The 25381-nt window shown below is 41.6% G+C and overlaps 1 protein-coding gene across 6 annotated transcripts in view; it reads right to left on the bottom strand.

The window, feature by feature from the left end:
• Nucleotides 1-25381, bottom strand: part of KIAA0586 (KIAA0586 ortholog) — a 99561-nt gene that overhangs the window by 29090 nt on the left and 45090 nt on the right. For all 6 annotated transcript variants that reach the window (XM_070750171.1, XM_070750189.1, XM_070750152.1 and 3 more), the window contains 10 exons: nucleotides 22302-22495; nucleotides 21509-21627; nucleotides 19179-19369; nucleotides 14916-15057; nucleotides 12973-13183; nucleotides 7443-7684; nucleotides 6724-6800; nucleotides 4528-4662; nucleotides 3372-3543; nucleotides 799-932 (listed from right to left, as the gene is read on the bottom strand). In XM_070750171.1, the coding sequence (XP_070606272.1) occupies nucleotides 799-932; nucleotides 3372-3543; nucleotides 4528-4662; nucleotides 6724-6800; nucleotides 7443-7684; nucleotides 12973-13183; nucleotides 14916-15057; nucleotides 19179-19369; nucleotides 21509-21627; nucleotides 22302-22495 (1617 nt within the window). The remainder of the gene's footprint in view (nucleotides 1-798; nucleotides 933-3371; nucleotides 3544-4527; nucleotides 4663-6723; nucleotides 6801-7442; nucleotides 7685-12972; nucleotides 13184-14915; nucleotides 15058-19178; nucleotides 19370-21508; nucleotides 21628-22301; nucleotides 22496-25381) is intronic.

The following is a 25381-nucleotide window of genomic DNA, read 5'->3' as shown; positions in this document are numbered from 1 at the left end:
GCAAACTGGGAAGTTTAAAAAATATACCGAAAAAATAACTTCAAATCATGTACATACAGTATGGTTTGGTTCTGTATTTATTTCATCACCCAAAACACTACAGTTGACTCTGAGTGGCTAAAGCATATCAAAGCCTTAAAAAACAAATACAGGCAATAATATATGCAACCCCATATCCATATCCATAACCATACACATAAACATATATACAGTACACCCAAATGGCTACCAAGATAATACTCAAGCAACAAAAGCCATAACATAACTTGGGCACAAGGAAACCTCCTACCCCCAAGCCAGGTCTAATGCTTTCCAAGCAGTTGGCAGGATTATAGCAAGTTGAATTGCATTTTCTGGATATCACTAAATGGGATCCAAAACATACCTGTCCTGTTGGGCCTCACAACTGGAGAGAAGCAATCCCACAAATAATCCAGTGCCGTGCCCTGAAAGGCATTGTAAGTAACAACCAGCACTTGAACTGCATCTTATCTATATGAATTATATGCCTTTATGTTTTAAATTAGTAATCATGCAACGATGCAAAGAAACTCTAGATAGCTGCATGGTAGGTGAGACCATCAAGAAAAATGTCTTGTGACATCTGAATTTAACTTCAGTCTATGTGAATGCATAGGAAGAGACTGCTTTGCAATATAGAGAAAAGCTTTTGCACAATCCAGAACACCTCTTCCTAGCTTTGGGTCATTAGCACAATTACATCCATTTGAGTACTATATATTTAAAATAATACTAAAACAGTCAAAAACATTGCCAATGGCTATTCAGTCGTATTACCTGCAATGAGTCACCCAACTGAGGTGTCGGGTTGGTCAGGTTGATGTTTCCATATGCCCCTAGAGAGTCAGGTTGAGCAAGTTCAGCTATGCTCATTGGCCCAGGAGTAATATCAGGAACACCAAGAATATCTCCTGAGAGATTAAAAACATATTAAAAGCATGGGTTTCCATTTAAGATGTTGCCATTTCCAGTGCCTACCTCTAAACATGGATAGCCCACTACTGTATGTGATATCCCATGGATAAAACAATGCTATTTACATTCTTTATAGGTCATTCTCAGACAAGAGGAGCAAATCTTACATTTACTGACTGTATTTTGAATATGCTCCTTATGTTAACAAAGTAGCTCATTGTAATTCATAACATGCATGCTCATGGTTTTTTTGAAATAACTGGTTGGAATTTTGCAATGGACAGGAAACATTTTGAAACTCAAACTCCTAAACTAGTCCATGTTGGCATAAATAAAGTTAAGCCATAAATCTCTTAATATCACCTTTTAAAAATACTTTATTGGAAGAACACATAATGAAAGTTTTCATAAAGAGTTGCATCACACAAAATGGGAACAATTTTAAGCCTAAAGTATACATTATACCTTAATTATTGCAATGACACAACAGCGAATAGGGGAAATTACTTTTTCTTCCTACAGTTGCTCTACTTTCAGTCTTATTTCTTTTACTGTTTTCTTTTTTTTCCCCCCCAACCATATTTCACCAGGCCAATTCCTGATACTAAAAAAAATGCAGGTATGTCTCATATTTAAAACATCTCATCATTCTTATAGTCTTCTAACTCTTCTATTCTATTCTATTCTACTCTATTCTATTCACTAATTCTCTCGATCTATCATCATAGAAACATAGAAGACTGAGGGCAGAAAAAGACCTCATGGTCCATCTAGTCTGCCCTTATACTACTTCCTGTATTTTATCTTAGGATGGATATATGTTTATCCCAGGCATGTTTAAATTCAGTTACTGTGGATTTACCAACCACGTCTGCTGGAAGTTTGTTCCAAGGATCTACTACTCTTACAGTGAAATAATATTTTCTCACGTTGCTTTTGATCTTTCCCCCAACTAACTTCAGATTGTGTCCCCTTGTTCTTGTGTTCACTTTCCTATTAAAAACACTTCCCTCCTGAACCTTATTTAACCCTTTGACATATTTAAATGTTTCGATCATGTCCCCCCTTTTCCTTCTGTCCTCCAGACTATACAGATTGAGTTCATTAAGTCTTTCCTGATACGTTTTATGCTTAAGACCTTCCACCATTCTTGTAGCCCGTCCTTGGACCCGTTCAATTTTGTCAATATCTTTTTGTAGGTGAGGTCTCCAGAACTGAACACAGTATTCCAAATGTGGTCTCACCAGCATTCTATATAAGGGGATCACAATCTCCCTCTTCCTGCTTGTTATACCTCTAGCTATGCAGCCAAGCATCCTACCTGCTTTTCCTACTGCCCGACCACACTGCTCACCCAATTTGAGACTGTCAGAAATCACTACCCCTAAATCCTTCTCTTCTGAAGTTTTTGCTAACACAGAACTGCCAATTGGGCCTTTCATGAGGCTGTGGCTCTAAGGTCAAGTTCAATATTTATTTTAAAAAGCTCATTTAATATGTTTCTAATTTGTGTGTAAAGTCAAATTCTGAAAATATGTAATCTTTATAACCACATGACCTAATATGTTAATAATTCTGAATTATAATGCAAGCAATAAGCTTAAAATAAAATATGGGCACTTACCCTAAACTGTTGATGGAATGATATACTGTATAACCATGCTGTACATTATTCATATTTTTTTACAGAATTAGCATAAAAACTTACAACTATTTAAGAGTTTTACTACCACCACCTCCTGCCCCAGGAAAAATGTATTCTGGGCTAAGTGTGTTATATTAACTGTGTTGTCTTTGGTTCTTTTAAATCAAGAACTCTTGAAACAAGAAAAAACTTTAGTTCAAGTATTTGTTTCTGAAAATATTAAAATGTAAACATGTATGTCAATATTGGGAAGTGCCTATTACAGAATTGGGCCTTTCATGAGGCTGTGGCTCTAAGGTCAAGTCAAAGGTTTTACTCACCTTATTATCTTACACCAAGGATAGGACCTGATGCTTTCTAAGGGCTCTCCCCACTGAGTTATGACCTCTGCCTAAGCTCTTGCTTGATTGGCAACAGAAATTCAGGATTTAAACCAAAGATAATATCTTAAGAAATATACTGAGATAGTAGCTCCAATTTCCAAAGAGTAATGTATGCCAGTCTGAACACGCACATTCTGTTTTGCTTTCTAAAAGCCAGCAAATCTTAGCTAGATTTAGGCAGACTTTTAAAAAGTCTTTAATCTATATAATCCCTACATAATTTAGATATTAGTTAGCACACTTTATGGCATTAGGTTATACCTATCTCCCAGCATATAGAATTAAGAAGTAACCCTTTCAGGTGTTTTAAAGCCATGGTTTTATGTTGCAAACGGGTAATCGGAAACTGTTTCAAGTTATACTATGATATGTTTGGATGCTTCATAATAATTCAAATAAACTAATACCTGCAGCATTGTCACACTGTCCTGATGATGGCATCTGCTGAGTTACTTCTTTAGGAACTTGGCTGGCAGTCTGGCCCATGTAAACGGAGTGTCCCATCATGATACTCTCAGCAGCTTTTGTAAGCCTTGGTCTTTGACCCACGCTACATTCCCCAGCACTGTTTCCAGAATCCTAAAGACAGAAAGAGACAGTGTGCATTTACTCCATTTCGAAGTGGCTCCCATTTATGAAGGTGGGAAATGGAATCAAGGGAAGGAAGGGAGAGGAAAATTCAAATGCAGAGGGTGTGTGTGTGTGTCAACTTTCCTTTATTTATGAAAAAGAGCCCTGATTCGGAGGGAGGAGAAAAGCATCAATTTACCGTTGAGGAGCGGCATACAAATCAAATCAAATCAAATCAATCAATCATTTTTTTTTCTTTTTATACAAAGGAATCTGTCTTAAGAGACACAAGAGGCTTTTCTGTAATCAGATGCTTATATAAATTCGCTATTGCTGATAAATGATGGAATAGAAGACTTCTCCAGCTACTCACAAGCATGCACAGATAATAATGATGATGATGATGATGATGATAATAATAATGATGATGATGAGAAGGAGGAGGAGGAGAAGGAGGAGACGGAGGAGGAGGAGGAGACGGAGGAGGAGGAGGAGGAGACGGAGGAGGAGGAGGTGAAGGAGGAGGAGGAAGAGGAGGAGACGAAGGAGAAGGAGGAGGAGGAGGAGACGGAGGAGGAGGAGACGGAGGAGGAGGAGGTGAAGGAGGAGGAGGAAGAGGAGGAGACGAAGGAGAAGGAGGAGGAAGAGGAGGAGACGGAGGAGGAGGAGAAGGAGAAGGAGAAGAAGAACAACAACAATTTGACTCATTATGACCAATAATGTTGGTGATTGGAAATGACAAAATATGGGTTTATCAGTATTAGAAGTGGCATCTTCCACTCATCAGTTGTTGCTATGATCCCACATCCAGTGATTTTTAAGAACGTAAATATTGGCTACCAAAGAACAAAAATGCTAATAAAACTTCAGACTTGCTTCATGTGGCTTCAGCTCCACTACCAATGAATCTCCATAGATCATAGTATAGGAATGTCGCCTTCAGAAGAAAAAGTTGCCCATTTCTATTACAACAGATTTAGAAATAAATGGTACCTCTGGGTGGCAATTCCCTTCAGGCAAAGTAAGTGGAGCCTGATTCAGTTTTGAGAAGAGAGAAAGGACTTGGTCTCTGTGGGCTCCTCTGTGGGGTCTCTGTATCACTTGTCCCTCACTGGGAGGATCATCATCCTAAAAGACACAACAGTGTTATTCCCCCGCAAGCTATTCATAAAAGAAAAACCACATTCCTGACATTCTGGACTCTCAAAATGAAATAGCAACTTTAAAAAAATAGGACAGGAGCATTAAAACACATCAGTAAAAGCCCTGAAGCCTTATTACAGTATCAATATACACATAAACTATGTACATACATGTGTATGTATACGCTGGAGTTGAGTTGTGTTCCATTGAATAAAATAAACATGCCATTCTTGAAAAATTATCCCCAATCTTCTACCAACCAGATATATTGGCACTGCAATTCCCAGAATTCTCAGTGTGCAGAGTCAACAGCTAAGAATTGTAATTTCAACTAATTAGAAATACCAGGTTGGGCACAGTTACTCTCAATCTTTCTCATCCTTTGATTAGGGAAAATCTTGCTAATTAAATCTGGATTTTACTATGCATACACATTACTGTTCCTATTGCTGAGATAAATCTGCTCATTTATCCAATACCTAGAAATGACTAGCTTGGGCAATGCTCCAAAAGTATACAAGTATTCCTTGAGTTATGACAACAATTGGGACCAAAATTTTCATCACTAAGCAATGCGGTCATAAAGTGCAATGCCATGCGATTGTAGCACTTAGCAATGATAATCCCTGCAGTTCCCATTGCTGTTGTTTGGCAAGGATCAAGGGCTGTTAAGCAAATACTTCCTTGCAACTTGCTGCGGGGCTTCCAATAACCAAAGTCAGTGGGGAAACCAGCAGGAAGCTGCAAGTCCAAAATGACTAACAAGCAGGCTGGGCAGGAAGTAAGTAGCTGCTACCAGGTGAGGGAGGGCACATGAGTGGCAGGGGAAGTGTGGAATGACGCACAGCAGAAGTTCAGTGGGATTTAGAGTGGCTGTTGCCAGGTAGGAGTGGGTATAGTAAGAAGCAGGGAATTGTAGTGAGAACACAGCAAACCGCAGGAAGGTGTACAGATGGGGGAGACTTATCTGAGTTCCCCCATTGACTTTGCTTGAGGGAAGCTAGCAGGAGGGTCCCAAATTGGCATTTTGAGACTGGGGGATGCTGAAACTATTATAATGGCAAAGTTGGTTGCCAAATGCCCTGGTCACCAATACATGATCACAGACTGCTGGGAGAGCTGGTATTTTGAAGACTGCTTGTAACCACTACTTGCTCAACACCATTGTAAGCTCCTCAAAACCCACCTCTGCTGTCAGGCATGGGGGAACTAAGATATTCTTTTTCCCCCTAGGCTTCTATAATTTATGCATGGTATGTTTGTATGTATGATTGGTTTTATAACAAGGGTTTTTAGCTGTTTTAGTATTGGATTTTTACATTCTGTTTTTATCACTGTTGTTAGCCGCCCCGAGTCTACGTAGAGGGGCGGCATACAAATCCAATAAATAAATAAGAAAGAAAGAAAGAAAGAAAGAAAGAAAGAAAGAAAGAAAGAAAGAAAGAAAGAAAGAAAGAAAGAAAGAAAGAAAGAAAGAAAGAGTCTGAATGGTCACAGAACAAGTGGTTGTTAACCAAGGATTAACCTATAGGGCATCAACCTTATTCAAATATTGGGCCAGTTTTCTAAAGATCACAGCTTTCCAGACAATATTGGAATTAATATTCAAACGAAGTACACAGCAAGGTAAATTGCTATCTTACATTTAAGAAAGAACCGTAGGAAGAGATGACAAAATAGAGAGGAGTTGAAATTTTGGATATAAACTCCATAACATGCTGTGTCAGCACCTTGTTATCATTGTAAATAAAGTACTGCTTTCAACTTAAGAAGCCATTCATTGATTTGGGTTTCCCAGAGATTTTGCTGCCAACCCATCGGCTTGGATTTAAAAATAGACATTTACTCTGTATGAAAGCAAACTAGTTCCCGTTTGGGCCAGCTAGGAGAAAAGTATGATCATTTTTCGATTTTACAAGCCAATCTTCTATTTTATATTTACTGTTTACCCAAAGCTGACATTTATTGAAACAGTTTAAATGCATACTCCATTAAGCTACAGCATCATATTTGTTTCAATTTTTCATGTTTAAATGATTTTATTACCATCTCATGGGCATCATGAAGGGTGCTGCCCAAACTGTCACTGAGGTTTGGAAAAGACAGTCCTGCTTCTGCCAAAGCTATAAAGATGAGAAACACACAATTATGAAATGAACACTTGGGTTGCAACTGGATTTTAGGCTGCAAATATATTTGCAAAAACAGATTTTTGAAATGGATAGGAAAATCCTATAAATCAAAATTTATTTTTGCCAAAGTCTTTAGCAATCCCTCTTCCACTGGTTTGGCATCTTCTCTCTTCCTCTTTAATCTGAAAGAGTTTCTTCCAGATTAGTAGGGCTCATAAATGTGATTGTGCTAGAGTATCATGTCTAATCTGGTTACAAAATATTCATCAGGGAAACAAAAGCAATTACTTCATTCCAAACCCCAAAACTATGAGATTGAAGCAAAACTACTTCACATTGCAAAGGCATTTTCCAGAGATGTGATATTTTTCTTGTATTACAAAATATTCTCAACCCTTGCTATCTGGAGGAACACCCCCAGAATTATGTCAAACCAGTCTTCTTAAATATGTAAAACCTCTCCTTGTGTTCTCCAGAAAAATAAAATCAGCAAAAATGTTTAAATCTCTTACAAATTTGGCATTGGAATTGCATTACCATAGGACATACGTCAGGACTTGATTCTCCTGGATAGGGAGTTCTTTAAAAAAATTAAATGTTAAAAAAATGATAAAAGATCAGGAAAAACATCACCTTTTGCAGCTAGCAGTTGACTGTAGCTGTACAGAACTTCTCCTTCAGAAATTGGTCTGTCTGGAGCCTCAGTCTCTGTGGTGGCTGGACTGCTTTCTTCTGATGGGTCAGAATTGGATGATTGCACGGAAGGTGATGCAGCTCTAGGTTCTGCAGGAAGTGGACTGTGGCTCGGAGGTAACTCAGGAGAGGTTGGCAATACCAAAATCTCTGGCTCTTCATGCTCACCCACGGACATTATACTAAAAGTGACCAAAGAAAACTCTTATAAAAAATCAAGGACACATATTTGCTAGCATTTCTTTAAAATATTTCTCATATTTTTTAACACATATTTTTGGCACGTATTTACCAGCATTTCTTGAAAATGCTTCACTATCCTGCCAGCATTTAAAGGTCAAAATCACACAATGATCATGGACAGAACATTATTATTATTATTATTATTATTATTATTATTTATTAGATTTGTATGCCGCCCCTCTCCGAAGACTCGGGGTGGTTCACAATACATACAAAAAGCCAAAGAATTACTGGGTGGCAAATAGGTTTACCTTGTAGGAAATGCCAACCCTACCTAGGAAATACCAACTACAGAAACTAGACAACCTGATCAAGAGCATCCTTAATGAGGACAAGACACATTAATCAACATCTCCAGAAGAATAACATTCACAAGGGAGGAATATCTTAGAATTCTAAACAAGAAAGATCAAATCACAAAAGAACAACAGCAGATGGAAAGCCGTGGATCCATCCTCCTACACTTCCATGAATGCCCCAAAATACACAATCCAACATATCGCTTTGTCTAATTGTATCATTAGCAGGGCCCCCAGCATGCAATATAGCCAAAGAACTTTTTAAAAAATGTCTCATAGAGCAGGAGTCCCCAACCCTTGGACTGCGGCCCACTACCAGGCCATGGCCTTTTCAGAACCAGGCCCCATGAGTGGCAGCCAGTGTGAACGCAGCTCAATTTTCGTGAGCAGTGGGCCATCACATGTGCACGACTGCAGAGTTCAACTTGCACAAGTTGAGTTGTGTGTGTGCATATGCGTATTCACCAGCCTATTGCTTACGCAGGTTCAGCAGTTCACATAGGTGTACACTGACCTGCCACTCACACAGCCCATTTCCCCTCTCCCCCTCCTCCCTGCCAGGCTGCAAAGTTTGGGAATTGCTGTTACAGAGAGGACTAGAAGTTGAAAATGGAATTGTGGTTTCATTCAAAGCCACAGCACTTTTTATATCCATAGATACAGAAGAAGTGAAAGAATCCATGGCAGCAGTACTTATATCACTCACCTGATCTAGCCAAGTACACTATGATCAAAATGTCCAGACTCATGGACTACACCAGTGATGGCGAACCTATGACACGCGTGTCAGCACTGACACGCGTAGCCATTTTTGGTGACACGCAGCCGCCGGGGCGAGAACACCGCCTTCCAGCTGGGCTGCCTGCGCAGAGCGCAGGCTCACCGACACGCTGCCTTTGGCAGCACAAGCATGCCTGTCTGGCCGGGGGAAGAATCACCCCGGCTGCACGTCAGTTTCAGCTGGGGGGGAAGGGCGCCGCTTCCCAGCTGATTGGCGCGGCGCCACGCGTCGGAGCCCACCACGAACGGTGGTTGGCTCGCAGGGGCCGCTGGGAGCGAGGGGAGGGGTTGCGATGGCTGGGAGGGGCGAGAACACCGCCTCCCAGCTGGGCCGCCTGTGCAGAGCGCAGGCTCATCCACACGCTGCCTTTGGCAGCACAAGCATGCCTGTCCGGCCAGGGGAAGAATCGCCCCGGCCAGACGTCAGTTTCAGCTTGGGGGGGGGGGCGCCGCCTCCCAGCTGATTGGCGCGGCGCCAAGCGTCGGAGCCCACCACAAACGGTGGTTGGCTGGCAGGGGCCGCTGGGAGCGAGGGGTGGGGTTGCAGGCCTATTTCAGGGTCTGCACCCCTCGCCCCTCTGCTCCCTGCTCGCCTTCCAGAACGGTGTTATAAAGGGAGAGAGGGAGAAAAAGAGGGAGGGGAAGAGGGGAAGGAAGGAAAAGAGAGAGAGAAAGAGAAAAAAGTGGAAGGAAGAGAAAGAAAGGAAGGGAGAGAGAGAGAAAGAGAAAAAAGTGGAAGGAAGAGAGAAGGAAAGAAAGGAAGGGAGAGAGAGAGAAAGAGAAAAAAGTGGAAGGAAGAGAGAAGGAAAGAAAGGAAGGGAGAGAGAGAGAAAGAGTGAGAGAGAGAAGATAGGAAGAGAGAGATAGAGAAATGATAGAATAAAGGGGAGAAAAAAAAGAAATGAGAAAATGATTGAGGCAGAGAATGACAGGAAAGAGAAAGAAAGAGAGAGAGAAGTGATTCTTGATTCAAAGCATATGGTAAAAGCACTTAAATAATAACAGAGAAAAAAAAAACCCAACCCTCACCTGTTTTTATTAATAGTTATGTTTTTGAATTTGCTGGTTGTTTTAGTTTTAATAGTAATAGAGTTTTGTTTTGTTTTATTATTTATTTCTTTTAATAAAAAAGAAGGGATTTATTATTTATTTATATTTATTTATTTATTTGTTTGTTTATCTACCTATCTACAAAATACCAACCTTCAATTGAAGATTTAGCCAATGAAATATAAGCAACAAAAAAGTCACTAAATCAGTGATGGTGAACCTGTGGCAGTCCAGCTGGACTGCCACAGGTTCGCCATCACTGGAAGAATTCCCCCTCCTCCTCACTTATCTTGTTCATGGCACCCCACACAAGTTAAATAACAGCAAGACCAACAAAAGAAACCAACTGACAGATTAACAAAGAAGTCACTAAGTAGGTAAGTTAAATAATTATGCATATTTGTTATTTAAACTATAAATATCACAAAATTATGTTTTTTTCTCAAGGTGACACACCACCCGAGTTATGCTCAGTTTTTTGGCGAATTTTGACACACCAAGCTCAAAAGGTTGCCCATCACTGGACTACACCAACCTCTGCTACTATCTTTCAATTTGAAGAATAAATATACCAACAATTCAGAGGAAGGCCCTACCACACATAAAATCAAAATTATGCATTTAGTATGTACATAACAGCTTCATCATCTTTTCAATAATAACAAAGTAACAACTGGACAAGACACATTCATCAACGTCTCCAGAAGACTAACATTCACAAGGGAAGAATATCTTAGAATAGAATAGGCTAATACAGTTGGAAGGGACCTTGGAGGTCTTCTAGTCCAACCCCCTGCTTAGGCAGGAAATCTTACACCACTTCAGACAAATAGTTATCCAACGTCTTAAAAACTTCCAGTGTTGGAGCATTCATAACTTCTAGAGGCAGGCTGTTCCACTGATTAATTGTTCAAATTGTCAGAAAAATTCTCCTTAGTTCTAAGTTGTTTCTCTCCTCGTTTAGTTTCCACCCACTGCTTCTTGTTCTACCTTCAGGTGCTTTGGAGAATAGCCTAACAATCCCTCTTCTTTGTGGCAACCTCTGAGATATTGGGACAGTGCTATCAAGTCTCCCCTTCCTGAATAGCCTCATCAGCAGGAGGAAACAATGGCAAATTGACAAAAGACAAGTCTATTAAATAAACAACCCACGCTAACCACATGGGTCATTACCAAAGTAACAACTCAACCTCCCACAAGAAGATTTGTGTAACAACATTATCAGATGAATGCAAATGTACTATAGCAAGGGTGTTACACTCAAGGCCCGGGGGTTGGATCCAGTCCGCAGGGTGCTTAGATCTGGCTTGTGGGGCCATCCTGGAAACAGCAAAGGACCCGCCCGCCAAACCTCTGCCAGCAAAAACAGAATTCTTTTCATTGGCAGAGGGTTACAGGAGGCCATCACAACTGAAAACAGAGCTCCGGAGCCCGTTTTCACCACAGGTTACCCCGACACGAGTGACATTGAGCTGGACATGGCCACCAAGGTCCCCCGAGGTCAAACACAACCTAAACACTGGGGACAGTGAAAAACAGCCCAACGGGCCTCCCAGAAATCTGGAGGCTTCACTAAGGCCTGTGCGCATGCGCATCAGGGAAACAGGGAGATTGTATACATGCGTGGGGGCAGCAGGGGGGTTGTCCACATGTGCCGAGAGGGTATTGCATTATGAGTGTAGGAACACATGTGTGCGCTATCACGCACATGCGCAGCCTTTTGGCTCCTGAGCCAAAAGACATTTGCCATCACTGTCCTAGACAAAGCTCAATCCAAAAAACCCTACAGAATTCCTGGAACCTTGGCCATTTAGACAAATCAGTCATCAATAGAAACATAGGGATAAAACAACTTTATGCACCAGTCAAAAAAGACAATTTTTAAAAAAGGTAAGAAGGAAACCAAAAGACTAGAACTTATTCTCTCCAGCAATCAACATCCAGATAAGTAAGGATTATTATCAAACAAGCAGACAACAATATCCTAATCAAGGAGAACACAACAGCTCCAAAAACACTGGCAGGGAAAGCTATAGTATATAATGTTAGGGGGAGCAAACCTTACATTCACCGACATGGAAGATATTACCTAATAGGATAATGAAACATCTGCAAGCAAACAATAACTTGGAGAGCACCAAGAACTTCTCAATTAAACCCTGAACTATATACAGGTAGTCTTCGACATACGACCACAATGCCATGGTTTCTTTCTTGCCACAGTTGTTAGGTGAATCACTGCCGTTGATAAGTTAGTAACACAGTTGTTAAATGAATCTGACTTCCCCACTGACTTTGATTGTCAGGTCACAAAAGGGGATCACATGACCTTGAGACACTGCGATGGTCATAAGTATGAACTTATAAGTATGAAAGAACCAGGGTGGCACAGTGGTTAGAGTGCAGCACTGCAAGCTACTTCACCTAACTGTTAGCTGCAGTTCAGCAGTTCAAATCTCACCACTGGCTCAAGGTTGATTCAGCCTTCCATCCTTCCGAGGTGGGTAAAATGAAGACCCAGATTGTTGGGGACAATAGGCTGACTCTGTAAACCACTTAGAGAGGGCTGTGAAAGCACCATGAGGCAGTATATAAGTCTAAATGCTAACTAGTCGCTAAGCATCTGAATTTGGATCACATGATCACAGGGCTGCTACAAAGATTCTAAGTGTGAAAAATGGTCATAAATCACTTTTTTCAGTGCCGTAACAGTCACTAAATGAACAGTCAAACAGTCACTAAATGAACTGTTACAAGTCGAGGCCCAGCTACATATTCTCTGCCCTTGGATTTCTTTAAAAACCATTGTTAGTTTATTGAAGAGAATAGGGCCTACTATTTTTTAAAATGTATTATAACTTTTGGGGCTAGCATTGGAGTAAATGCAGCACGGAGATGAGCATGCTATAATCCGATGCAAAACTCAATATATTCCAAAATATTAAAAAGCCTCTTTGCATTCCACCTGGCCAAGTAGAAATGCCAGAAAGACAATTTCAGCTTGGCATAAAAACTAGTTTTGTATTGCTTTTCTTTTGGCTGTGTCTTATTCTTGCAGCTGAAGGCTACAAGAGTCATTAACTTTGTGGAGGACTCACACAGCTGTTGGATTATAATCTTCTTCAATCTGAGGACTCGGCTTTTCTTCTTCCAAAGGAAGTTCTGTATCGCCCCATGCATTGGGAGGGGTTTGTCTTTTCATCACTCCTGTGTCCAGGGTACGGTCTGATATAGGAGGGCTTGGTGAGGCTACGGGTGTTGCAGCAGGGGTAACCACAGGTGTATGAACCGGACTGACAACTGCTGACCCTGGGGGTGGGGAGACAAAGGGAATGCAAGGTAAGATTATATTGTTATCTATTTTTTGTAATGTAAAGAGAATAATGTAGCCCATGTAGCCAGGAGCCATTCTCCTTTCTCTAAAAATTCTATCAGGTTCTTGTGATTATTTGCATTAAAATTAGAGCAATCCTAAACTTTTCACAGAGATGGATGAAGAAGGCAATGAAGAGGATGGGAAACTTAAGAAAAGTTGGCATCAGATTCAAGCCCCAATTTCTTCCATTTGATTAATCAAAAAGGAAAAGGGCTTGCTAACTTCTATGTAAGCTATCAAACGTCTGCCCGCGTATACTGCAATTTTTCATGCCCACTATGACGTGTCTCAGCTTTTACAGGGAAGGAAAGAGGTGGGGTGCAAACAGGGACTCTGAGAGAAATGCTGCTCCTATTGCTATTGAAACTGTGCAGCACACAAGCAAAGTTCATTTTGCTAATGTTTTGAGTCATAGGGAAGGAATCCTCTTTCCCCCTAGGCCTTTACAATTCTATGCATGGTATGTATGTATGTATGTTTGGTTTTTATATTAATTGATTTTTAATCATCAATACCAAATTACTATTGTACACTGTTTTATTGTCGCTGTTAGCCGCCCCGAGTCTCTGGAGAGGGGCGGCATACAAACAAACAAACAAACAAACAAACAAACAAATAAAATAAATAAATCAATCCATGGAGTTAGCCCATACTGCTGGAGCCCTCTATTTATTTATTTTAATCAACCATAGTTCCTATGCAAAACTACTGGATGCTGAGTGGGCATCTAGGAAATTGCAGGTGGGGATAAAAACTATTTAGGATAGGATAGGATAGGATAGGATCGGATCTGAGCCGGGGTGGCGCAGCAGGTAGAGTGCTGTACTGCAGGCCACTGAAGCTGACTTGTAGATCTGAAGGTCAGCGGTTCAGATCTCATCACCGGCTCAAGGTTGACTCAGCCTTCCATCCTTCCGAGGTGGGTAAAATGAGGACCTGGACTGTGGGGGCAATAGCCTAGCTCTGTTAAAAAAGTGCTATTGCTAACATGTTGTAAGCCGCCCTGAGTCTAAGGAGAAGGGTGGCATAAAAAATCAAATAAATAAGTAAGTAAGTAAGTAAGTAAGTAAATGGATAGGATAGGATAGGATAGGATAGGATAGGATAGGATAGGATAGGATAGGATAGGACAGGACAGGACAGGACAGGACAAACAGAATTGTATTGACCAACTGTGATTGGACACACAAGGAATTTGTCTTTGATGGATATGCTCTCAGTATACATAAATTAAAAGATACATTCATCAAGCTCAGTTCTCAAACACAGAAATATACTGCATGATATAATGTGAATTGTCACAGAAGAAAACTTGATGAAAACAGAATGCCTATTGCCAACTTTAGTTGATATTTTGAGTATGGTCATTCCTGGATCCTTACTATAGTTATTAGTGCACAGATGTTTACTATTTAAGTAAGTAAAGCTATAATTATGCTTATGAAAGTTACAGTTATAGCAACTAGGTGGATGAACGGGCATCTGGATGCACATGTTTCTACCTTGTTCCAGTGTACTTTGAGTGATTAAAATCAAGTTTTGTGACGAAAACTTGAAACTTTGATATAAGAAAGCCATTCAAAAGAAAACAAACCATGCTTCAAAGCAAAGATGGTCACATATAAGTCACAATTCCTTTTGTAGTCTGCAAATCTGTATTTTTACCTCTTCCACCCACATCTTCATCCATCTCGTTCATAGACATAGAAGTCTCTGGGGTTTTTACGGTAAAGGATTCTTTTTCAGGTGGTGGTGATTCAGGTGGTGTGGAATCAGGTGTGACGGATGGAGTAGATAATATGGTTTCCTGAAAAGGAAAAAAAATGCACACAAAAGTAATAAAAATGCTAACACTATTGAAACTATCCTCATTGCTACTGTTTTTAACTAATCCCTGCTAAAAAATTAAATTTTTATTGAAATTTATCAAGCCAATCAATTAATAATTGTTCTGCAGGGCTCTATGGTATGAGTCTCCCAAAAATTCAAGGGTGCAAATTTCAGACACACACACACACTTGAAAGTTCAAAAACAATGTTCTTTATAACAAAAATTCAAAAGAAACAAAGCACCCTTTTTGTATTGCAAAGAGCACTCGTCCCAAAACAACCTAGTAGTCTGTACAATCCCCTTAATCAGTCCTTATTTATTTATTTATTTATTTATTTATTTATTTATTAATTAATTAATTACTTAGATTTGTATGCCGCCCCTCTCCGAAGACTCGGGGCGGCTCACAACACGTGGAAACAAATCATAAATAATCTAAACAGATTTAAAATATTTAACGATTTAAAAAAGACCCCATATACTAACAGACATACACTCAGGCATACCATATATAACTTAAACATGCCCAGGGGAAGATGTTTCAGTTCCCCCATGCCTGACGGCAAAGGTGGGTTTTAAGGAGTTTTCGGAAGGCAGAAAGAGTAGGGGCAGTCCTAATCTCCGGGGGGAGTTGGTTCCAGAGGGCCGGTGCCGCCACAGAGAAGGCTCTTCCCCTGGGGCCCGCCAACCGATATTGTTTAGTTGACGGGACCCGGAGAAGGCCCATTCTGTGGGACCTAATCGGTCGCTGGGATTCGTGCGGCAGCAGGCGGTCTCGGAGATATTCTGGTCCAGTGCCATGAAGGGCTTTAAAGGTCATAACCAACACTTTGAATTGTGACCGGAAATTGATCGGCAGCCAATGCAGACTGCGGAGTGATGGTGAAACATGGGCATACCTAGGTAAGCCCATGACTGCTCTTGCAGCTGCATTCTGCACGATCTGAAGTTTCCGAACACTTTTCAAAGGTAGCCCCATGTAGAGAGCATTACAGTAGTCGAACCTCGAGGTGATGAGGGCATGAGTGACTGTGAGTAATGAGTCCCGGTCCAGATAGGGCCGCAACTGGTGCACCAGGCGAACCTGGGCAAACGCCCCCCTCGCCACAGCTGAGAGATGTTTTTCTAATGTGAGCTGTGGATCGAGGAGGACGCCCAAGTTGCGGACCCTCTCTGAGGGGGTCAATAATTCCCCCCCCCCAGGGTGATGGACGGACAGATGGGATTGTCCTTGGGAGGCAAAACCCACAGCCACTCCGTCTTATCCGGGTTGAGCTTGAGTCTGTTGACACCCATCCAGGCCCCAACAGCCTCCAGGCACCGGCACATCACTTCCGCCGCTTCGTTGACTGGGCATGGGGTGGAGATGTAAAGCTGGGTATCATCCGCATATTGATGATACCTCACCCCATGTCCTTGGATGATCTCGCCCAGCGGTTTCATGTAGATGTTAAATAGCAGGGGGGAGAGGACCGACCCCTGAGGCACCCCACAAGGGAGAAACCTAGGAGTCGACCTCTGACCCCCCACTAACACCGACTGCGACCGGCCAGAGAGGTAGGAGGAGAACCACTGAAGAACAGTGCCTCCCACCCCCAACCCCTCCAGCCGGCGCAGAAGGATACCATGGTCGATGGTATCGAAAGCCGCTGAGAGGTCAAAGAGCACCTTAAGTACTTAGCTAGCAGCTGTAAAGCAACATCACAGCCCTCCTTCTTCCACGAAGTGAAACACACACCTTCTTCCACGAAGTGAAACACACACACTTTGCTCTGCTTTGGTTTCAAAGTTGTGAAAAATCAACAAAGTCTGGAAACAGCAAGGCACGGTCCTGAAGAACAACAATCAGATAATCTTCCGCAACGGCCAAGCCAGCACGCTGCTATTTATATCAGAAGCTCTAATTACTGGAGCCCCACCCAAACACAGGTGGCCTCTCTTATCTCCTGTAATATTTCTTCAATTGGTCTCTTCAATGCATAATTCTGCACATGCGTGGGTCTAACACTTCCTCATCTGAATCGACCAAAGATAATGGAGATTGGCTTCCTGGGCTGTGTGCCAAGCCCCCCTCTTCCAAATCACCCCCACCAACTGCACTACCTGACTCTGTCGGCAATAAAACAGGCCTATGACATGTTGATGTTTCCCCTGCATCCACCTCCACATTCCTTGGGGAAGGAGCTGGGCCAGAGCCAACCACAACAAATAATAATTAATAATAATTAATTAAATGAGTCAAATGCTTGCTATTCCAAGAAGGGAGAACTTGTTAAAGCAGAAATATATTGCTGGTCAATGACAATGTTAATTTAATGCATTTGATTCTTCAGCCTGGATACAAAACCAGATAAGAAATAAGTCTGGATTTGAAGTACAAATATAAAATGTCATATCAAAGCAAGCCAAGATCTGCCATCGTACTAAGGCTTAGTTCTGGAATTCTATATGGCCAGAATAAGAAGATTAAGCCAATCTTTCTTTCTCGGTACGCCCATATAACACCAACATTCCGTGTGCTGCACTGGCTACCGATTAGTCTCCAGTCACAATTCAAGGTGTTGGTTATCACCTATAAAGCCCTACATGGCTTAGGGCCTATTTTTTGGACCGTCTCCTGCCACATACCTCCCAGAGACCTATTAGATCGCACAGAATCGACCTCCTCCAGGTCCCATCAACTAAACAATGTAGGTTGGCAGGACCGCGGGGAAGGGCCTTTTCTGTTGCCGCCCCAGCTCTATGGAACCAGCTCCCTCCCGATGTTCGCACTGCTCTCACTTTACTGGCTTTTCGAAAAGCTGTTAATAAAACCTGGCTTTGCCGACAGGCCTGGGGGCCATGAATTTTAACACCAGACGTGCCCAAATTATGTTTGTCAGTATGGATGTTTGTTGATTGTTTTGGGAGAGAGGTTGTAATTTGGGTTTGTTACGGTTTTGGGATTTTAATTATTGTCATTGTTCAACTTCGTTTTTATCATTGTATCATTGTATTGTTTTTTAATTGTTATAAGCTGCCCTGAGTCCTAAGGGATTGGGCGGTGTTAGTACAGGGTACATGGTTGTTAGGAATTACCATTGTAAACTGCATATTGTACACTTGTACCAAACTTGTACTTAAAGAGTTAATGTGCACTTAAAGGGTTAACTTGTACTTGAAGAGTTAATATTCAAGGCTGTTTCATCACTTCCTCATTGAAGCTATAAAAGCTCATTATTTTGCTCCGTCATTTCCTTTTTCACTTTGCCTGAGAGATGGGGGAGTCGTGTTTAAGCTTCGTGGTTGTATAAGCTTTGTGCTTTTATCTATATTGCATTTTAGCTTCGTGCTTATTATCTATATTATATTTTAGCTTCATGCTTATTATCTATAGTGTGTTTTGCTTTGTGCTAATCTTGTAATTGCTCAGTGCGTATTATTCTGTATTTGCTTCGTGCTTATTCTCGATTGTTTATATTTTGTTTATATGTAAATAATACTTAACTAAGTCTGTGTCTTGGCTTCATCACACATCCACGCTCTGTTAAAATTCTCTGTTCGGTGTTGTCAAAGGTTTCATAGCCTGGCTAACCGAGACAAGCCAACAGGCAGCACAGAAGTCGAATGAATTAAATTAAATTAAATTTGCTGTCCAAGCCACTGTCTGACCAAAAGCCCTATGGAGAAACAGAATGGCCACTGATTCAGCTGCTACTAAGTGGCCCTTGTAGGGCTGGGGTCCTGGATATTTTTTCAGTACATATTGCCAGTTTCACTGTGCTAGTGCCTTAAGGCAGTACTCTATCTTCAGAGCTATTTATTATGTGTATAAAACTGTTCGGGAGGCAGATGACCTTAAATTCCACTAGGTAATATCTGAAGCAGGTGAGGTTGTGCATGTCCCGAAGTAGTGACTGTGTGACCTGGATGAAGGCTACTACATTGAGACTGAATCCCAAGAAGGCAAAAGTTTTCTGGGTTTGAGAACTGGGGAATTTACATTCCTGAGAAAGAACAGATTTAAATTGCAGCCAATTACTTTAAATAATTATTGGCTGCCCAACTCCAAAAGAGTTTTATTACTCTCAAAGTAAGTACAAATGAAAGCAACTTACCTTTTCTGGCACCTGTGGCACACTGGAAGAAGCGACTGGAGCCAATGCAGGTTTTTCGCTTTCTCTGTTGCCCAGCATTGCAGTTAATCTTTCAGCAAGGGCTTCATTGACTAAATGCCTTACCATTTCAGAATCTACTGGGACGCCAGCATCAACAAATAGCTGAAAACCTTTAGTGCCTGCTGCTTCAACTGAAGATGGATCAAAACACAAGCAGAAATTCAACTTTAAAAGTTGTTCATCTGGATACGAAGAGCTTTGAACTATATTCCTGATTTTCAGTTATTTCTATTCTCTGCTATCCCAAACACTCCTCCACTCAAAATAGAATACCCTATGAGACTAGACTTTCAATCCTGGGCCTAGAAAGTTTAGAACTAAGACGCCTTAAACAAGATCTAAGTATTGCCCACAAGATCATATGCTGCAACGTCCTGCCTGTAGGCGACTACTTCAGCTTCAACCACAACAACACAAGGGCACACAACAGATTTAAACTTAATATTAACAGCTCCAAACTTGAATGTAAAAAATATGACTTCAGTAACCGAGTTGTCGAAGCGTGGAACTCATTACCGGACTCCATAGTGTCATCCCCAAATCCCCAACACTTAGATTATCTACGGTTGACCTATCCAGATTCCTAAGAGGTCAGTAAGGGGCGAGTACAGGTGCACTAGAGTGCCTTCCGTCCCCTGTCCTATTGCTCTCTTATATCTCCTATACCTTTCTTCTATTCCTATATCTCTTCTTCTATTCTTTCATTGATATGTTCTATTACTATATCTTCTTTTCTATTATTTCTTAGACATATTTTACTATGAGTATCTCCTCTATAACCTTCATCATGTATTTTACTATGTGTATATAGATATATACCCACTAAAACCCTCATTGTGTATTGGAATAGATAGATAGATAGATAGATAGATAGATAGATAGATAGATAGATAGATAGATAGATAGATAGATAGATAGATAGATAGATAACTGATCCTGAGCTAGAGTATTGCTAGAAATGATATGAGAAACAATGCAAGGAATGGAATGATATCACATTTCCCCCTTATGCCTTTTTGTTTATATGTGGTTCTTTTTAACTTAAATGCTTAATTTGTAGATTTTAAATGACGATCCCATGAACACGAGTAATATCTCACTTTACTATTTCTTATATTTCATAATTAGAGCCAGTTTGGTATAGTGGCTAAAGTATCAAGCTAGAAACCAGGAAAGTGGGTGTGGATGACTTTGGGCCCTAAAGGAGGAGACAATAACAGTTCTCTGAAGAACCAGAATGATGGAACTAGGACTAGTGAGTATTGTGTAAGGAACAGTACTAATAAGAATATCGTGCTCTCTTTAAAACTTAAATTAAAATGAATATCGCAGGAATAGATAATATTCATTAGGGAGAATACATTTTCTGAAGAGGGTTATATCTCAGTAGCTGATCACCTGCTTTATGTAAAGAAAATCCAGTTTCAAACTACAACAGCTCCAGACAAGCCTGGAAGATCTCCTCCTTGACATATGGGAGAAATACAGTGTTCCCTCGATTTCCGTGGGTTCGAACTTCGCGGAAAGTCTATACCACGGTTTTTCAAAAATATTAATTTAAAAATACTTTGCGGGTTTTTTCCCTATACCACGTCATATGTCATCGGCAAACTTTTGTCTGCCTTTAATATTTTTTTAAATAAACTTTAATAAATAAACATGGTGAGTAATAATCTGAATGGTTGCTAAGGGAATGGGAAATTGCAATTTAGGGGTTTAAAGTGTGAAGGGAAGGCTTGTGATACTTTTCATAGCCAAAAATAGTGTATTTACTTTCGCATCTCTACTTCGCGGAAATTCAACTTTCACGGGCGGTCTCGGAACGCATCCCCCACGAAAAGCGAGGGAGCACTGTATTGCCAATCAAGGAAGAAAACCCATGAATAAACTTAAGAGATTGATGAACAAACTAGAAATTCTCTCTCTCTCTTTGTGTGTGTGTTTGTGTGTGTGCACGCATGCTCACACATATTCTTCCTTTCCTAAATTGCATCAATGTTTTATTATGTTGGGTTGCTTGGAGCATTTTCTTATTGCTACAGAAACAAAAATATGAGAGAAAATGTGATGGAGGCAACAGCACATGCTTAAGAAAACAGTAGAATGGGGTGAATTGAGAAAAAAAAATCCAATTTATCAGATTCAGTAAATGCAGGATTATTCACTGATCAAATTTACTATATGAATCCTTTTCCTAGACACCTTCTGTAAAAGCTTGCCCCCCATTCTTCTTTAACCAGGATAAGACAGCTGTGGGTTTTTTTACTTACCAATGTCCGAGGATACTGATTGGCTCTCTTCACTTTCTGATGGGCTTAAGTTGCGAATCACCTCTTTCTGAGATGGATACATTCCGCTGATAACTCGTGCCATTACTTCTTGTTCTACCCTGATGGATTAATAATGTTTATATTTTCTCTAACTGCAGTTGAACTGTTCAGCACACTAAATAAAAATAGCTAGGTTAAGTACCGTTAGTTCATGGGCTTAAGATTTCCTTATATAAATAATTCCTTTTTCTTGCCTTCCAAATTCTTCTTTTTAATCAACCTTTCTATTTTGATCTACCCCTATCTATCTGCCCCTTTAACATTTCATTTTATATCAGCGCTACATGAAGTTCTATCTCAAATGTTTCCTCTTATTGTGATCGATATATTCTGAGATATTTGTCTGACCATGGGAATTGACTACAGGTAATCCAGGTCTTATAATCATTTGTTTAATGTCAGTTCAAAGTTACAACATTATTGAAAAAAAGTGACCTACATCCAGCCCTTGCATCATTAGTGTCCCAGGGAGCTTTTGACAAGCAAAGTGAATGGGGAAACTAAAGATTAGTTTAACAGCTGTATGATTCACTTAACAATTAGAGGGAAAAAAGTTGTAAAATCAAACACCATTTGCATCTGCATCACTGATCATAGTGACAGATGCTCCAGTCCTAATTGTGATTGTAAGTCGCAAACTATCTGCACACATCATGAAAAATCAAACAGACATTACAAAGCATGAATGGGATTGAAACATAATGATCCCCATTTCATGGTATTAAGAACTCACCAACTAATCAATTTGTTTTCCAAGATCTCTTGCTTTTCTATTATCTTATCAAGAATATCAGCTGAAACCTGAGGTGCTGGAGCCACTGGTGGAAATGGAGGTCCATTATATTTTGGAGAGCTGGTGTCTCCTTGTCTGCTAAAGTGTAGGAATGGTTCAGAGAATTGTGACATCCTGTCATCATCTCCTTCTTCCTGCAAGACAACAAACAACATTCAACATACTTTCAGGGTCATCATTGCTTTTGAATTCAGTACATTCTATTTACCACATTAGGGCCTAGATGGGTGTCCAGAAACTCAAACTCAGTCCAGACAAGACGGAGTGGCTGTGGGTCTTGCCTCCCAAGGACAATTCGATCTGTCCATCCATTACCCTGGGGGGGGGGGGAATTATTGACCCCCTCAGAGAGGGTCCGCAACTTGGGCGTCCTCCTCGATCCACAGCTCACATTAGAGAAACACCTTTCAGCTGTGGCGAGGGGGGTGTTTGCCCAGGTTCGCCTGGTGCACCAGTTGCGGACCTACTTGGACCGGGAGTCATTGCTCACAGTCACTCATGCCCTCATCACCTTGAGGCTCGACTACTGTAACGCTCTCTACATGGGGCTACCTTTGAAAACTGTTCAGAAACTTCAGATCGTGCAGAATGCAGCTGCGAGAGCAATTATGGGCTTCTCTAAGTATGCCCATATCACTCCAACACTCCGCAGTCTGCATTGGTTGCCGATCAGTTTCCGGTCACAATTCAAAGTGTTGGTTATGACCTATAAAGCCCTTCATGGCACCGGACCAGAATATCTCCGGGACCGCCTTCTGCCGCACGAATCCCAGCGACCGGTTCGGTCCCACAGAGTTGGCCTTCTCCGGGTCCTGTCGACTAAACAATGTCGTCTGGCGGGACCCAGGGGAAGAGCCTTCTCTGTGGCAGCTCCGACCCTCTGGAACCAGCTCCCCCCTGAGATTAGGATTGCCCCCACCCTCCTTGCCTTTCGCAAACTCCTCAAAACCCACCTCTGCCGTCAGGCATGGGGGAACTGAAACATCTCCCCCTTGCCCATGTTGTTTTGGTGTTAGATTGATTGTATGCGTGTTTTAATATTCTGGGGTTGTTTTTATGAATTTTTAGCTTAAAATTGTAATTGGATTGGTGGGTATTGGATTTGTTATTATGTATTGTTTTTATTTTGTTGTGAGCCGCCCTGAGTTTTCGGAGAGGGGCGGCATATAAATCCAAGAAATCTAATCTAATCTAATCTAATAGGAACAGCGTGTAGATTTAGGTTTTACAGCACTCTCTGAAAGGTTTATACTGTCAAGATATTGCCCCCAGCAATCTGGGTCCTCCTTTTACTGATGTCAGAAGGCTGGTCAGAACTGAACTGCTGGCTTTGGGCAGAGGTAGCCTACAATTACTGCCTTCTAAGCCAGGCCTGGGCAAGGGGCGGCCCGGGGGCCGCATTCGGCCCGCCCTCTGTCTGTGACTGGCCCGCCCACTATCTGTAACTGTTCCACGGAGGTCGGGGTCTGCTCTAGTGGGAGGATGAAAGAGCTCACCATGTCTGCCGGGACCCCTCCGGTTCCTGCTTTCCTGATGAATCATGAGGAAAGCAGGAACCAGAGGAGTCCCAGCAGACACGGTAAGCTCTTTCATCCTCCCACTGAAGCAGACCCCGACCTCCTACCGAGAGCGGCAGAGCACAGAAACCACGCAAACACTCCAGCGCAGTGACTGTGGTGCACCGTGTTGCCGTAAAGCAAACAATTAGGGGTCTGTAGAGTGGGCCTGGGTGTTTAGATCAGGCCAGGGTCTGGGTCTCTACAGTATTGGGTAGAACTGAGTTAATTATATTAGTCCGGCCCTGTAAAACCATCCCAATTTCTCATGCGGCCCCATGGCAAAATGAATTGCCCACCCCAGTTCTAAGCACTGCACCACCACAGCTCCTAATAATAAATATAAAAACCCTAGACTGAAAAAGAGCAGCAGATCTTATTCAGATTTTAGATACTCTGAGGCGGGAGCACGTAGAGCCATATCGGAGGGCATGTGAGGCGTTGCCCTATTCAGCTCCAGCGCGCGTGCATGTACTAGCCAGCTGATTTTCGGCCTTGGGGAAGGTCATTTTGCCCTCCAGAAGCTTCAGAATACAAAACAGAGCACAACGGGCAAACCGGGAGTCCATTTTCCCGAAGTTCCTGGCTTGCCTGTTTTTTCACCATCCCAGGCTTCAGTGAGGCCTGTGCACATATGCAGGTATGGGAAATAGTGTACATGCACAGGACCAGCATGGGGGGGTGTCCGCATGCGTTGAGGGGGGGAATGGATGTGGGCAAGTGCACACACCCTTTTGGCACACAAACCAAAAAAGAAAGGTTCGCCCTCACCGCTCTAGGGTACAGGTATCAAACTCGCGGCATCATGTTACCATCATGTGACTTTTTGTGACTCCCCCCCTTCACTGAGCTCAAGTAGGCGTGGCCTGCAGTGTCGCATCTGGCCCACAGGCTGCCGGGTCTAGGGTCACATTCTGGATGACCAGTACTAGTGTTTGATATGGGCAGATGAAGGCATTACAGCAATTGAGATACTTTCAAGTTAATATTGATATGGAGAGGTTAAAAAGCTTAAAAACTAAAGAGTTGTGTGATTGTTTATTTTGGTGATGCCATAACACAGTGTTTCCCAACCGTGGCTACTTGAAGATGTTTGGACTTCAACTCCCAGAATTCCCTAGCCAGAGTACGCTGGCTGGGGAATTCTGGGAGTTGAAGTCCAGATATCTTCAAGTTGCCAAGGTTGGGAAACACTGCCATAACAAACATACTTTACTGATCTGATGGCACCCCAATTACCTATGGGTGAAGTTGTATGCATCATCACAGAAGGCAGCATACAAATTATACTCCAAAATAAACAAGTAGCAATGGGTGCAAATAAAGTTAAGACCAGTGAAACCAGCATTAAGATGCATTACCAGGAAAGCATTATGCAATTGGGAAAAGACAATATTATTCTTCCCTCATATATTCTTTTTAACAGGAAGTGAATGGGCTGCTAAACATTTCATGGATACTTGC

The sequence above is a fragment of the Erythrolamprus reginae genome, chromosome 1 (genome assembly GCF_031021105.1).
Source record: "Erythrolamprus reginae isolate rEryReg1 chromosome 1, rEryReg1.hap1, whole genome shotgun sequence".
Lineage (NCBI taxonomy): Eukaryota > Metazoa > Chordata > Lepidosauria > Squamata > Dipsadidae > Erythrolamprus > Erythrolamprus reginae.
Note: the sequence above shows the minus strand (reverse complement) of the source record. Positions and strands in the feature narration are given on the sequence as shown.